This window comes from Anopheles bellator, chromosome X (assembly GCF_943735745.2).
Source record: "Anopheles bellator chromosome X, idAnoBellAS_SP24_06.2, whole genome shotgun sequence".
NCBI classification, from domain to species: Eukaryota; Metazoa; Arthropoda; class Insecta; order Diptera; family Culicidae; genus Anopheles; species Anopheles bellator.
In genome coordinates this window covers 3,133,128-3,147,421 of record NC_071287.1, presented here as the reverse complement: position 1 = coordinate 3,147,421, position 14,294 = coordinate 3,133,128, and the positions used below count along the sequence as shown (strand labels likewise).

At 52.3% G+C, this 14,294-nt stretch overlaps 1 protein-coding gene across 1 annotated transcript in view; it reads right to left on the bottom strand.

The window, feature by feature from the left end:
• LOC131213288 (MAP kinase-activating death domain protein) overlaps positions 1-11,543 on the bottom strand; it is a 13,223-nt gene extending 1,680 nt beyond the window's left edge. The window contains exons 1-15 of the mRNA XM_058207304.1: positions 11,397-11,543; positions 10,805-11,151; positions 10,203-10,698; positions 9,766-10,127; positions 9,546-9,672; positions 7,786-9,312; positions 6,651-6,710; positions 4,745-5,587; positions 4,471-4,674; positions 4,159-4,398; positions 3,936-4,076; positions 3,358-3,864; positions 3,011-3,283; positions 2,754-2,918; positions 2,480-2,504 (exon numbers count right to left, since the gene is read on the bottom strand). Coding sequence (XP_058063287.1) covers positions 2,480-2,504; positions 2,754-2,918; positions 3,011-3,283; positions 3,358-3,864; positions 3,936-4,076; positions 4,159-4,398; positions 4,471-4,674; positions 4,745-5,587; positions 6,651-6,710; positions 7,786-9,312; positions 9,546-9,672; positions 9,766-10,127; positions 10,203-10,698; positions 10,805-11,151; positions 11,397-11,543 — 5,464 coding nt within the window. The remainder of the gene's footprint in view (positions 1-2,479; positions 2,505-2,753; positions 2,919-3,010; positions 3,284-3,357; positions 3,865-3,935; positions 4,077-4,158; positions 4,399-4,470; positions 4,675-4,744; positions 5,588-6,650; positions 6,711-7,785; positions 9,313-9,545; positions 9,673-9,765; positions 10,128-10,202; positions 10,699-10,804; positions 11,152-11,396) is intronic.
• Positions 11,544-14,294: the final 2,751 nt, after the last annotated feature.

The following is a 14,294-nucleotide window of genomic DNA, read 5'->3' as shown; positions in this document are numbered from 1 at the left end:
AGTAGTAGTAGTAGCAATAGTAGTGTTCTTTGTAACAAACTCAATGATTACCCATTGAAGATAAACAAAAACACAATATGATGGTACAAGAACAACTTATCATAACGAAGCATATATACGTCGTACATAGAAATACCAACAATGCAAAACTGCCTACTTTTCCGTTGTGTTTGGGTTTTTGACTATCAGTTATCTTTTGTTTTTTTCTTCTTCTTTGTTTGTTGTGTATATTGTGAGTGAATAATATAGACAGATTGGTTGTGACACAACTGTCCCGCTTATGAAATAGTAAGAAAAATAGAATAATAACTGTACCTCAAAATCCTTCCGGCAAATGATTGTACAAAATTCGATGGCAGATTTTGGTGGAGGTGGCAGGGTGTGGAAGGTTGGTATTACGTTTCGTAATCACCGTATTTCGTGACAATTTATTTGTGTGTGTTTGTTGTTTTTTTTTTGGTTTTGGGGTTTTGTGTTTCCATCAACGAATTAATGGGACGCAAGATCGGCCATTGTTAGGTTTTTTTTTGTTTTTTTTTTGCAAATTATACGTATTTTTTGCGGTTTTCGTTTTGCAAATCGGAATAGGCGATTCGGACAGACAAAGAAGGAGTGAAAGAGAAAGAAAAAATCATGATTAGTAAAATTGTTCATTTTTTGTTTTTTTTTATTAGTTTGTTTGTTTTGCAGAGAAGCTTTAGGGAGTGTGTATGTGTGTGAAGGCACACTAACATGATCATGAAGAGTATAACGGGAAGGGCCACGAAACGAAAGCAATGGAGAAGAAAAAAAGAAAAGACCAAAAAATCTAAAACATTTTCCCCGTTCATGGCACCGTGTGCCATGTCGAACAGTGTCTGTAGTAGTTGCAGTGGCAGTAGTAATAGCAGTAGTAGTGGCAGTGGTAGTAGAAGTATTAAGAGTACTAGCAACAATAGTAACGCAACTTTGCTTGAGCAAACACCGAAACGGAACAGACGTTTGGAGTGATCGACGGAAACGGATCGACCAAACTGAACATGTCAAACGAAGTCGAACAAACGAAACAAACCAAACAAAACAACGAAAAGAAGGAAAGCGGGGTAAAGTAATTGGCTTAAGTACACTCAAGGACCATCTCATAAGCTAGTGTGGTGGAAGTTTAGAGATCTTGACCCCAAGAATAAACGGAACGGAAATACTATCAAAACCGAACGATTCGAGAGATTTGAGCGTTTGCTTCGAAAACTGTGCTATATCCAGTTCTATAGACAGAAAAATGGAAACAATAAAATATAGTTGTTGACCGTGTCAAATGTAGTCGTGTGTGATCAGGATCATAGAAAACACTGAAGGACGTATGCTTGCAGTATGTGTGTTTGAGTGTGTACTTGTGTATGTGGCGGATCGGCTATGGCGGATTCAGAGTGTGGCCGAAGAAAATAGAGTCTTCGAGTGTCTGTATAAAAGAAGAATGCGGACTATCTTCATTGTATGGGGTTTTGTTTTTCCTTCTCCTGCTTTTGTTCGTTTCACTAACTATGGCCACGCAACTTGAATTCATTTTTAAACATAATTTCACTGTTTTAAGACAATCGTCGTCAATCGCTTTTAAACAGTCGGTAAAAACTTTGACATTTAAAAAACGCTGGGACGCTCTGCGCTTGCAGAAAGTTGGGAAGTTATAAAAACTAATTCTTCAACTCAAACTGTACGACTGTCTTCCATCTTGATCCTCACGATGGTGGTCTACGGTTTAAGCTGGAATGTCTGCTGGAATACCCCGTTCAGGGCAGGGAAATTTCTATGCCACACAGACAGGCAGACAGACAGTGAGAGCGAGCGGAGGAGAGATCGAAAGAGGGAGAGACGGTCCTTGACGGTCCTTCGTGTCAATTCGGCCCGGCATTCGCTCCAACGAGTGGGATCAGTGTTGCCTACTACTACTACTACTGTGGGCTCCTCAGTCGTCCATCCTTCAGCGCGCGCATAGCTTAAAACTGCAATTCTAATGGCGCTTTCGCGCTTTGATTTCTTTCTCTCGCGAAAGGACGTACCGGAAGAAGTAACCAAAGCAAAGCAAACCAAAGGCAAAGGTACAAAGAGAAGAAAACCAAACGGAAAGAAAACAGTATGGTAGCGTATTGACACCAGATAGAGAGATGACTATAATGGAGCAACTGGGTTTGAGAGCGAAACAGAGAAACAGTGTGTATGTATGTGTGCGTGTGCGTGTGTGTGTGTTTGTGGGGGATGTTTTCACGACCGGCGGCGCGCTGAACGAAAGCGACCTGAACCTGAACCGACAGAAACACAATTCGACGATGGTGCTTCGAATGTGAGTGTTGCTTTCTGTAACGTTGTGGTTTCACGAAGCATTACCGACTGCTCTATCAGTAGCGGGGGGTGGGGGGGAGCGGATCCAAAAACATAATTGGAGAGCTTAAAAGTCCCTACTCTTACATAGGGGAAACTGAACATTAGCCGTCCCACTGCCAACGAACACTGGGAGTCGACTGCGGTTGCTGCGGGGGTGCGGCATAACGTAACAGTTGAGTTGAGTGGTGTGGAACGGAGTAGGAGGATACTCAGATAGGGGGGGCCCGGGTCCGGGAAGTCCCCGAGAGATCCGATTCCGAGGAGCAACGCAAGCGCACACACGCAACACCGCCAACCACCTGGACACCTGGACACCTGGACACGGACGACACCCGGGGAAAAGGGGGGGGTGGTTGGGGTGGTGGGACAAGAAGCGCCACCGCCACCGTGCTTACCTTGCTGTTGGCGAACAGTAGTCCGACACCTTCGAGGCACACCTGCAGCAGACCCCCTTCACCGGTGACCATGTCCTGCACGGGAAACTCACCTCCCAGCTCGGCCTGGCCGGCGCACCCGCTGCGCTCCATCGACTCCTTGATGCAGTTGTACAGCTCCTTACACTGTGTGCATTAGGACAGGCATTAGGACAGGGATTGGTCCAGCATTAGACACTCCGACAAACGGGGAGGGTGCGGGTCACCTTTCGCCTTACCTTCCGCGTGTAGTACTTGTGTAGCTGCGTTTGGCCCCCGTTGCGCAACCACAGGCACAGGACCCGGGTTTTCGGCGAGTAGGTCATGTTGACGAGCCGCTCGAACCACCAGCGCTCGGTGATGCTGCCGTTGACGGTGCGCAGCACCAGGCCGTCGTCGCGGACCTCAATGAAGCGCAGCGAGCCACTCGCGTCGACGCCCTGGTGCACGGTGAAGCTCTGCCGGTGCAGCAACCGTGACGCCAGCGGCTTCAGGTCAATGTCGTTACCGTGCTGTGGGGGGCGGGAGCGGGAGGTGTGTGAAAGTTCAAACTCTGGTTGGTTGTTCGCTCGTGCTCGGCACCTACCAGGTTGTTGATCTGGTCCAGCAGCAGGTTCACCTCCTGCGAGTAGATCAGCCCGATGTGGCTCTTGCCGAGCAGCCGGCGGATCTTCTTCTTGATCTCCAGCTTGTTGACCTTGAGCATCACCAGGATCGCGGTGAGGTTGTACAGCATCGTCGACAGCAGCCGGTCCTCGTCGTGCTCGAGCCGCTTGCGCTCCGACTCCGACAGTGCCTTGTAGCGCTCCATCATCTCGCCCGGCCCCTGGTCCATGCCGATCATGTCCCGCTCCTGGCTGACCGCGTCCAGGAACGCGTCCTCCCAGAACTGCATCTGATCCCAGACGCCCGAGCGCTCCTTTCCGAGCAGACCCTCGAACAGGTACACGCGCGGGGTATCGGGCGAGGGCGAGCCGGACGACGGGATCAGGCTGCCGCCGGTGTACCGGAAGCCGGCACTCAGTGACGACTTGCCGGAGAAGATACCGCCCGCCATCTTTTTCGCATCCTTCAGCGTAGAGCTCTTCGGAAACTTCGGAACGGAAAAGCGGAAGCGAACCATGAGCCGTTGGAGGTGATCGGGAAACGGGAAGCGACACATACCTTCTCATACTCGGTGTCTGACACGGTCGAGCGGCACGAAATGGAGGCCCCCAGCGAGTCCGGGCCCGTCGGCCCGTGCTGTGGCAGGACGTCGCTGGCGACCGACAGCGTGCCCGAGGAGCCCTGCACCACTGCGCTTGCCTGTGCGGGGGAGCGAGCGGAAACGTAGAAAGAAATGAAGCACACATCCACACCGAGAGGACGACAGAGAGAAATTACGCACGTCCGACTCGAACGAGGTCAGCTTGTGGAACAGCAGGTTCCGCTTCAGTGACAGCATGTCCTTAAACATCTCGGTGGTGGTTTGCTTCTCGTGGTCCGTTTCGGCCGCGTGCCGCGCCAGGTCGGCGACGGTGGTGGCGGTGGAGCTCTTGCGGGACCCGCCACCCAGCATCCAGTCGGAGAGCTCGGAGGGGCTCTGGGGCGAGCGTAGGTTCTCGCTGCTGCCGAGCGGGCTCACGTTCTGTGAAGGGGAAACAGGGTGGTACTGGGTGTGACAGGTGACAGGATCCAATTCGATCGCCCACCGACCTACCTGACTGGCGAGCAGGTTGGCAGGTATCTCGCCCCCTCCGCCCTCGCTCATGTCCTTGCTCCAGTAGTGCGTGTGCGCCACCTCCATCATCTGGAAGACGGACGCCATGCCGCCGAGCCCGTAGTTCGCGACCGTGTGCTCCAGCCCGTGGGTGATGGCCAGCAAGCACTTCAGCGTGCCCTTGTACACCGCTTTCGGGACGCACTGAAATGGGAGGGAAAGACGCAGAATGGCATGAGCAACATGGTCTGGGTGAGTAGGTCCGCGCACTTACCACGTCGTCGATGTGGTCGTCCGGGCCGATCTTGCGCTCGAGCGTTCGGTTCAGCTTCCCCAGCACCAGCATCCGGTACGATTCGTCCTCCATCAGCTTCTTAAGCCGGTTCAGCTTCAGCCAGCCGACGCCCTCGCCGGCCAGCACCTGGTTGACCAGGTCCTTCAGGAACGTCTGGTTCTCCGAATTGCTCGACGACCGCTCGGCGTTCTGCAGCCGCTGGAGCTCCTCTTTCGTTTGCCGCGGACCGGAGTGCTTGATCAGCGGGTTTCGCTCGACTAGCCCCTTCCGGCCCGGGAACGGGTCGAACGAGAGCTTCTCCTTCAGCTTGCTGTGCTGCTGGTGTAGCACGGTTTGCCGCGCTGGCTCACCGCCGCCCGGCTGATGCTGCTGCTGGTGGTGCTGGTGCTGGTGCTGCTGCTGTTGCTGGTGCTGCTGCTGCTGGTGCTGCCGTTGCTTGCCACCGAACAGGTCCGAGAACATGGAGGATGTCGACTGGGCGATACCGTTGAAGTCGTGCGTGATGGACGAGAACAGTGACTGGTTGGTGGTGGCGACCTGGCTGCTGCTGCTGCTGATGCTGGCGGTGTTGAGGTTGGAGCTGAGTTGCTGTGGTCCGCCACCACCACCGACGCCGCCACCACCACCAACACCACCACCCGGCTGCAGCAGCCCCTTCTTGGCCGCGGCCTCCTTCGCCGACTTGGTCAGGTCACCGATCGTGGACTTGCCGACGTACGTCAGGTCCTCGATTGTGTTCTTGCTGACGCCGGCCGCCTGCTTCGACGCCTCCAGCGCCTGCTTCGACGCCTCTTCGGCCGCTTTCCTCGCCTGCAGCGTCAGCTACCCATCGAGAGGGAGAGGGAGGCGAGAAAGCACACCACCGGGATCAGCGGGATCCAAACAAACAGGGAGCAGATCACGTGCAGGGAAGCGTTGCCGTGGTGTGGCCCACACTGGCGAACGAACCGGTAAGCCGCAAGCCAGCTCTTACAGATGCCCCACTGCTCTACTCTATGAGTTTTGTGCAAAGTTACATCGACAGGGTCGACAGGGCAGGACAACTGTTACAAAACATTCAAACAATCGTGCCTATCAAACCTCACACACAGGTACAGGTACTTAAAGTTAGATACAATACAGGGTGAGATGAAAAAACTGCAACTTCAACTTCAGACTGCTGTCACTTCTAAAATCTCTCGTCCGACGGCTGTCAGATTTATTCCAGTGACAGCTCATTATATTGTTTACCCGCACAAAAGCATTTTGGTGGGAATTTTTCATAAAAAAAGTTATTCGTGATGGAATTCAAGCGTAACAGATTGTGATTTTATTCTATTTGGCTGGAAAACCTCAAGTGGCTTTCGTTAGAGTCCCCTCCAGTTGAAGTTCCAAAAAGTGCACGATCTTACCGATGCACACAAAAAAGTTAGACTTGAAATGTTTCCTCGCTTCATTTCCACCGTACAATGGCCACCGAAAATCTCCGGATGCCAATCCGTTGGACTATTGTGCCTTGTGGGTATTTTGGAAAGCAAGGTTGGAACTAAAAAATACCAATCCATCGATCACCTCAAGCAAGCGTTTCGCCGAGAATGGGACAAAAAGGCCATAATTCATGCCAAAGGTGGCAATTTTATGAAATTTTCGACATTTTCTGCTTTCATTCAAATGTTCATTTGCATTCATTTTCATTTCATTTGCTTTCGTTCAGCAAATCGGATCGCATCGGAAACTTCTCAAATAAAATGTTGAATATTCACTCCAAAATGTATATTGGGCAAAGGAATTATCTAATGGGCCGTGTAACAGTTGTTCTGCCGAACCCTGTTTATAGGTGGGTAGTAAAATAGGGGGAAAAGCAAAAAAGGGAAAAGCTGACCAAATAAACGGAGAGACAACACACCTGCTCGAGGGGGACTAGAATTTTCAGGTCTTCCTCGAATTCCTTGCCCTTCAACTTCAACTTCGCATTCCACAGTGACAGTGCGTTTGCCAACAAACACCAAGAAGCGTGCAACAGATAAGAAGATAGAGAAAGAGATGGATGGAGAGAGAGAAAGAGGGGGGGAGTTTGGGGACCCAGGGTAGGCAGAAGCGTACTGGGGGGGGGGGGTGCGTTGAGAATGGGACTATTAAAAAGATGACTGTACCTGCCGATTGGGACTTCCCAGTTTAGCGGTTCATTCATCATTACCTTCTGTTGACACCAGGTAAATGATTTCAGATCGAAGAAAAGAAAATATTTTGGATTGCAACCCATCTTTTAAAGGTTTGCACCATGTCAACTTTTGTGCTTAAACAGGCGATTTTGACTTAACAAAACGCGTCGAAGGACTCTAAAAAACCGACTTTCTGATGGGACAGAAAGGTGTGATGCTTACCAAGTTCTTAAAACTTGATGCAAACGGTAATTCTGAGCGCTACTGAGAACAAATGATCAATTTGAACCAATTGCATTGATCGAAAAACGACCATTAAACCGTTTCGCTTATCTAAAATGGAGGCGCCTGGTAGCCCGTGGCCTGAGGCTTCCATGTCGTCAAAAAGCAAAACTGTTTCAGGATACTATCAAATCACTTGAATGGGAGCTGCTATCCCTCCCCGCGTTATTAACCAGACTTGGCACTTTCCGAATATCATTCTTTTCAATCGTTGGGACACGTATTGACTGAGCAGCACTTCGTTTTTTTTAAGAGGAAGTCGAAATTGGATGACTAATGAGTTTACTTAAAAAGTCGAAGAACTCTTTCGTCTGGGAATCCATGATTTAGCAGAGAGAAAGGAGGAATGTACAGCTAGCGATGGCACATACTTTGAATAAAATAGAAATTTGCATAAAAACCTTTTTTTTTTAATCCGATTCTCAACGCACCCCCTCCAGTAAGTGACCAAACCAGCCCAATCACATTCAGGACACAGCACACACACAGGACACCGAAAGAGAGAGAGAGAGAGAGAGAGAGAGAGAGAGAGAGAAGGAAAAAGGGAGGAAGGCAGGGGCAGGTGGAATGGTGGAAGGTCGTACAGGCGGAGCTTACCTTGTCCATCTGGGCCAGCAGCCCGTCCTGGCTGCTTTGGCGGGTCGTTTCTCTTACCAGTTCCTTGGCCTGCGACGTCAGGACCTCGAAGAGGGAGCCCTGTGAGCTCTGGCGCTGCGACCCGGTCGATCCGAGCGAGGGCGGGTGGCTCGAACCGGACCCGGACCCGGACCCGGTCGATCCGGAGCTGCAGGTGCGTGCGAGCAGGTTGGTTCCGCTCGGCTGCCGCCCAACGTTCGCCGATGCCGGGGTCGCCGGCGACACCACCTTCGATACCAGCTTCGCACCAGATCCGACGCTGACACCGACACCGACGCCGGTGCCGGCGCTCCCTGCACCGGCGTCCCTCGACACGATGGTCCGCGGCGTGATGGTGGAGTTCGAGTCGGACTCGTTCTCGAAGCTGCCCTGCTCGCGCTCCGACCGCACCACCAGGTGCAGCTCGGAGCGGGTCCGCGGGTTGAACTCGAACTCCGAGTCCCGGTTGAAGCTGGGCGAGCTCAGATCGGACTGGCTGGACGAGGTCGACCCGTCGCCGTCCGAGTCCTCGCGGTGCCCGTCGCCCGCCGGCTGGCGCGTCGACGGTGGCTGCACCCCGTCCGGGAAGCGCAGTGAGCTCGGCGGCCGGTAGACGAGCCGCGGGTCCAGGTTGGACGAGAGCGTCTTCGGCGGGGCGGGATGCTGGTACTGCTGGTGGTGGTGGAGGTGCTGGTTGGCGTAGACCTCGTGCAGGCTGGGTGACAGGTCGGACGACGCGATCTCCGACACGAAGTCGCTGAGCGACGAGTAGGACGAGCTGGTACTGTCCGCGCCATCCGAATCGGAGCCACTGTCGTCGGTCGGGCGGCTCTCCTGCCGCAGCATCCGCTTGAGCGCCACGCTCAGCGTGCTGCCCTCGTCCCACACCTGGAACCGGAGCGGGCTCAGCCCGTGCGCGTACCACTTCGGCTTGTCGCCGACCTGGCCCGGGTCGAGGACGCCCGTCTGCACGCGCAGGAACGCCACGTTCGACGGCATCAGCGACCACTCGGCCAGCCACTCGACCGCCTGCGTGCGGGCGAACCGGTTCAGGAAGGCGGAGGTCCGGGGCCGCGACCGCAGGAAGCTGTTGATCTGGAACGCGACGACCGGGCGCGGGTACAGGCGCAAGATGCGCGTGTGCTCGGTGAAGTTGGTGAGCGTGTTCTGCGAGTTGAAGAAGCGCACCATCGCCACCCGGGTCGCCACGTCTACCGAGTCGACGTCTGCGCCGAAGAGCAGCGGATGCGCCGGGGTTGCCACCGGGCTCGGTTGCTGCGACCCGCCCGACGCCTGCAGTGCCGGACCGGACGGGTTCGGCAGGGTCTGCTGCTGCTGCTGCTGCTGCTGCTGCTGCTGTCCGGGCTGCGGGGCTTGCAGTGCCAACCCCGTCGTCGTGGTCGTGGCAGTCGACCCGTTAAAGCCGTCCTTCCCGTTACCTCCCATCGATACCGGCGGCGGCTGGTGGAAGCCCGACGCTTGAGCACCGGTAGTCATCGAGCTGAGTGCCTGGACAAAACGGGGGAATATATAGACAGGATCAGACGCATAGATATACCGTGCATCGCGACACAACGAGCCGAGCGCCGAGAGCGACCGACAGCATTGGAAGTGCCATCAATAAATATTTACACACGGCGACCCGTCCACGTCCTCTCCATTATGTTCTTTCGCCCGCCGGATTAGTGACCGGAATTCAAGCGGGGTGCTAGTAGATAGATAGATTTGATAGCGATGCCTACCTGCTTCAGATGGTTCTTCAACATGCCACCTTCCGGTTCCGGAAGCGTCGGTATGGACTCCATATCGCCGGACGCCGGCGTTAACCGGGTCGAGTCCAAATCCACCAGCCAGATATCGTCCGGCAATCTGTACGGTAGAGGGCGGAGGGTGGGTGAATGAAGGTGAGCTTCGTTGGGGGTTAGGTTGCCAACCAACCAACCGCCGGTGGGGCTTCGTTACCTGAAGTTGCGCTTGTACAGCAGAAATGTAGCAGGAAGCCCTATGATGTAGGGTGTCGGGGCAAGGAGCAGCTGCTCGGCGCTACCCATACACGTCGGCAGCAGTGGTATCACGGGAAACATGTACTCCAGCGGGTAAATCAGATGCACCAACGCCATCACCGACATGGAGAGCGCGTTGTAGTCACGCGACTGAATGATGACCTTGTGCTCGAGCAGGATCAGCGTCAGCACCTTCAGGCACGTCTCCACGCCCAGCAACTCCAGTGGCAGATGGAGGGGAAAGTCCACCAGCGTGAACCGGGTGTGGTCCGGCAGTGCAAACACCAGCGGTTGGTACAGCGACGCCGACAGCACATCGAGCTGCGGGATCGGAAAAGGTAAGGCGAGACGGTAAAGTTTCCGCTGTTGCGGACGACGTGACGTTGACCACCTCACCTCCAGCCGGGTAGAACCGGGGATCGGTACCGGTGCCGATAGGAGCCGCAAAATCCAGGTCTCAATCTCCTGCACATCGTGCAGGACGACCGACGGCGTGGACTCGGTGGTTTGGTTCGTCAGCACGCTCCACACCGTGTCCCGGCTGGACACCCGCGGCGCCCCGGGCATCCCCTTCGCGTTCGCCGAGTCGTTGCAGGCGTCGATCAGTCTTTTCAGGATAAACAGACACTCGCGGAAGATGGACAGAAATGGGTGGTGCGAGAGGATACACAGCGAGGTGAGGGAGTGGTTCCGGACCTTGGACCGCTTGTGACCGGACGAACGCAGCACCTGCGCCGGGCTCCCCCCACCGGATTCGGAATCGGCCAACGGGCCCGGTGCAACGCCCAGCATCGACTGGGCCGCACCCGGATGTGGTGGATCCGAGTCGAGCCGGCTCGGACAGTCCCGGTCCGACGAGTCGCTCGGTGCGATGTTGCTGCTCCGGTAGTCGCTGGGTTGGGAAGAAAACGGCCAACGGCCAACAAGGCACGCACGCACTTCAAATCAGCGCCGTCACCTAACGTAACCCCCGCGGTCATCCCCAAACCGGACCGTACCTGGAAAACGCCGAATCGGAGCTTTTTTCGATGCTCTTCCGCCACGATTCCCGCCTTAGCGAGGAGTTGTTGGTGTCCTGCTTGCCCAGCGCTGCGCTGTTCCGGTGCGCCCTAGGGGCCGACTTTTCGATCGGTCGGTAGAAGTTCACGCAGATCCCGTGCCTGGTTTTACCCGAGTCCTTGTCGGTGAGCGCAAACACGAACGAGGTGGCGTCCTTGATAGCAGCATTGGTCCGCCGCGAGTTCACGCTGATGCACCCTTCCGGCTGGCAGAAGTACACCATGTCCAGTGGCAACGGGAAGTCGGCATGGTCCGTTGGGGGGTAACGGCGCAACAGCTCGGGCAGCTGTAGGAGCGAAACAGGAAAACAGTGACAGTGGTAAGCACAGACGCATGGTAATCAAATACGAGCGATACGACGACATCGTTGTCTCCTGTGCAAATGAGACATGTTCGGCGCAATGTTCAAGTCACTCTCACGGCTGCCAAACGCTGCCTTATAGCCTTATGCTTTTCTGCCCCCTCGCCCTAGGATGTATGATAGGATCCGTAAGCCTGTACGGACACGCGCGGGCAAGTAGATACACGTACCTGTACGGACGATTGTGTGACGGGACCGGTCTGTCCTGCGTTGCCGCCATTACCGGATCTGGTCACCAGCGTCGAGCGGGCGCCCACTATCGCCAGATAGTCTATCAGCCGTGGGCAAAGCAAGTCACGCTGTTGCTGTTCCGCCATCAGGATGTTGCTGGTTTGGTGATATGCTTGACTCACTTACAGTGATTTACAGTGCACCACACCGCACTGTAACCTTCGACAACTTTTCTTGCGCTATCGCACGCGTTACACTAGAATCAGGGAACGAAGATAGTGAAGAAATTAGACAGAAATCAGAGTACTGGGTGTCACACCCTTCTCCCTTACCGTAACCTAAAAAATTTCGCCACACTAGGCGGTTTCATAGTCATTTCGAGGCGTCACTGTTTAAATTCGTGTACAGAAGTCAGACAGCCCAAACAGACCCGAAGTGACATTCATAAAAAAATCCTCTAGTGAAAAACTAACAATTTTGTTGTGATGTCAAATGATACCAACATCGTTCTAGGCTCTTAATCACACCACGGAGTAACGGAGGGGGCCGGAGTATGAATTTTATCTTGGGAGAATTCCTTTTTCACTCCCTCCTGGTACTTTTCACATTCCGGGTTCCGGGTCTTTCCTAGTGGCCTAGGGGCCTGATGTACCGAAACCTGAGTATACACGAACTGTATCGCTGTTCTCGCCACTGATATAAACACTGTGAACTGGGAAAGCAGCAGAAAAGCGAACATCGAGACGGGGTTTCCCGGTTGATGACAAAACCAAAGTGAACGGACGAACCGTGTCTATTGACACGACGAACTTCCCGCGACAGCGGTACTGCCAGCAACGAATGCAGCCCCAACCTAGCTCGGATGGTTCCTCAAGCTGTCAGAAATTGCAGGTTTGGGCATGTTTATCATCAGCTAGCAACTGTTATTATTTCAATACGATAGAACTAATCGCATGTAAAACAGAGAAAGATGAAGTGACAAGGATGTGTGTGAGAAGGACGCGAGCGACAGAAAGAGAAGTCTTATTACTTTCACAATGTTACACAATACTTCCCATTATCCAAAAATATGTATCTGCCACTTGAAAGGGCTCGACTCTTTAAATCTATCGTGTAAAAACTAAAAAAGTTTGTAGAATTTTTCAACCAAGAAAAGGGAGGTTTACTTTCCAATACAGGGCGCACCAATGGGGCATAAAAGGTATGGGAAATGGACAGCTAAAAACAAGTGCGTCAAAAACATTAGAGTTCGTCATTAATCGAAAGGGCAATAATTGTTCGCTATCAGAGAAACGGCGAGTGTAAACATCACGGAGTTGCTCATCACGACGTGATGTGATAAAACGTTTGTAAGTTGTTCTAGCAATACAAGTTCTGTCGACCATACTTTTCCATCAGTCTTTTGTTTCTTTTTTCTTTATCTCAGCAGAACGGAATCAGTCTATTGCTATAGAGAGTGAATCGATATTGGGACTCCCGGCTAAGGTACCGAACATGGCCGAGCTGGCTGATGGTCGGCAGCCCCTAATGTACAGAAGTACAGTCGTTTTGTGAAACGTATCAACACACTATGCTCATATCTGAAAGTCCCCAAGATTAAACCAAACACAAACTACTTGTTGGAAACCATTTCAAGCTCGTTGCAAAGCTTGGGCCGAAACTGTTTTCAGTTCAATGTGGCCTTTTGGATTACGAGTGACGATTTACCTTGACTAGGATAAGAGAAGAGTCCAGGGGAGACTCCGATTATAGTATTAAGGCTGTTTCGGTCTGCTCGGCATGCCCAATCCAGCACTTTCTAGGCACACATTGCACCTAATTCACGCTAGACCCAGCTCCTACTCCTGCAGTTTCTTCGATTTTACACACTGTGGCTCGCCGAAGGTTGCTTTGCTTGGCCAACATTAACATTACTTTCATTGTACGACATAAGAGTTACAAAGAGCTACCTCGCGTTCACTCGCTGTACTCACTGTTGTATGTATCACTGACCATTTTTCAACTAACATTGGAACAAAACTAATATCACGAAAAGTGTGCTGTTGCACCACCTTTCGCTGCCATCGCTGCGATAACGCGCTGAACGCATGCGTTGCAAATCGCCCAACATTCATGGGCAAGCCACGAAATTCCAGCGAAAATCAACCAGACGGCGCTAGTATCGCCGCAATAGTGGCAGGCTCTAGTTTGAATTAGTATACGGTCACAATGAAGCAACGCTATACAACCAGAATAGGTGCAAACCCTATGCATATATTATATATCCCTGTGCATAACCACAATCCAACCGATTCGTTCAACGACAACGTCCAATTTGTTGAACGAAAGCCAAATGATACATCTACAGCTCAGCTGTCGGCATCATAGTTTGTTGCATGTTTGTACTAACTTTTTTTAATTAAAAATTTTCGATTTACATTATTATTATTTACAGATGTTTGACCTTTTCAGGCGAGATGGTGTGTAGTTAGTATTTATTGACGCTGATTCATTACAACACAGTTTTGCTCGTTCTACATCGTGCAGCGAAATTTCAGCGTTGTGTTGCTAGGGTTGAACGAGATGCTCACCATTTAGTCTGTAGAAGCGGTAAGCTCGTATATACACCCCCACTTCTGATCAGTTTCCTTCGGAACCGACCTATGTAAAATATGCGCTTTCTTTTGGGTTACTGAGAAGTTGCAACAATTGATCGGCTTAGTTACGCAAGTCGTAAACCAGAAACCAATCGTAAACATGAAACGTATACAACACATAAAGCTGTCTTTGAATATTTTAAATCTGTTTCCCAAGTTAGTACTAAACCCGCTGCAGCGTCGACCCAAAGTATGGAGAAGCACGGTAAAAAGAATACGATTATTTTATTTCTATTTTTTTTACAATTTATATACGAACTG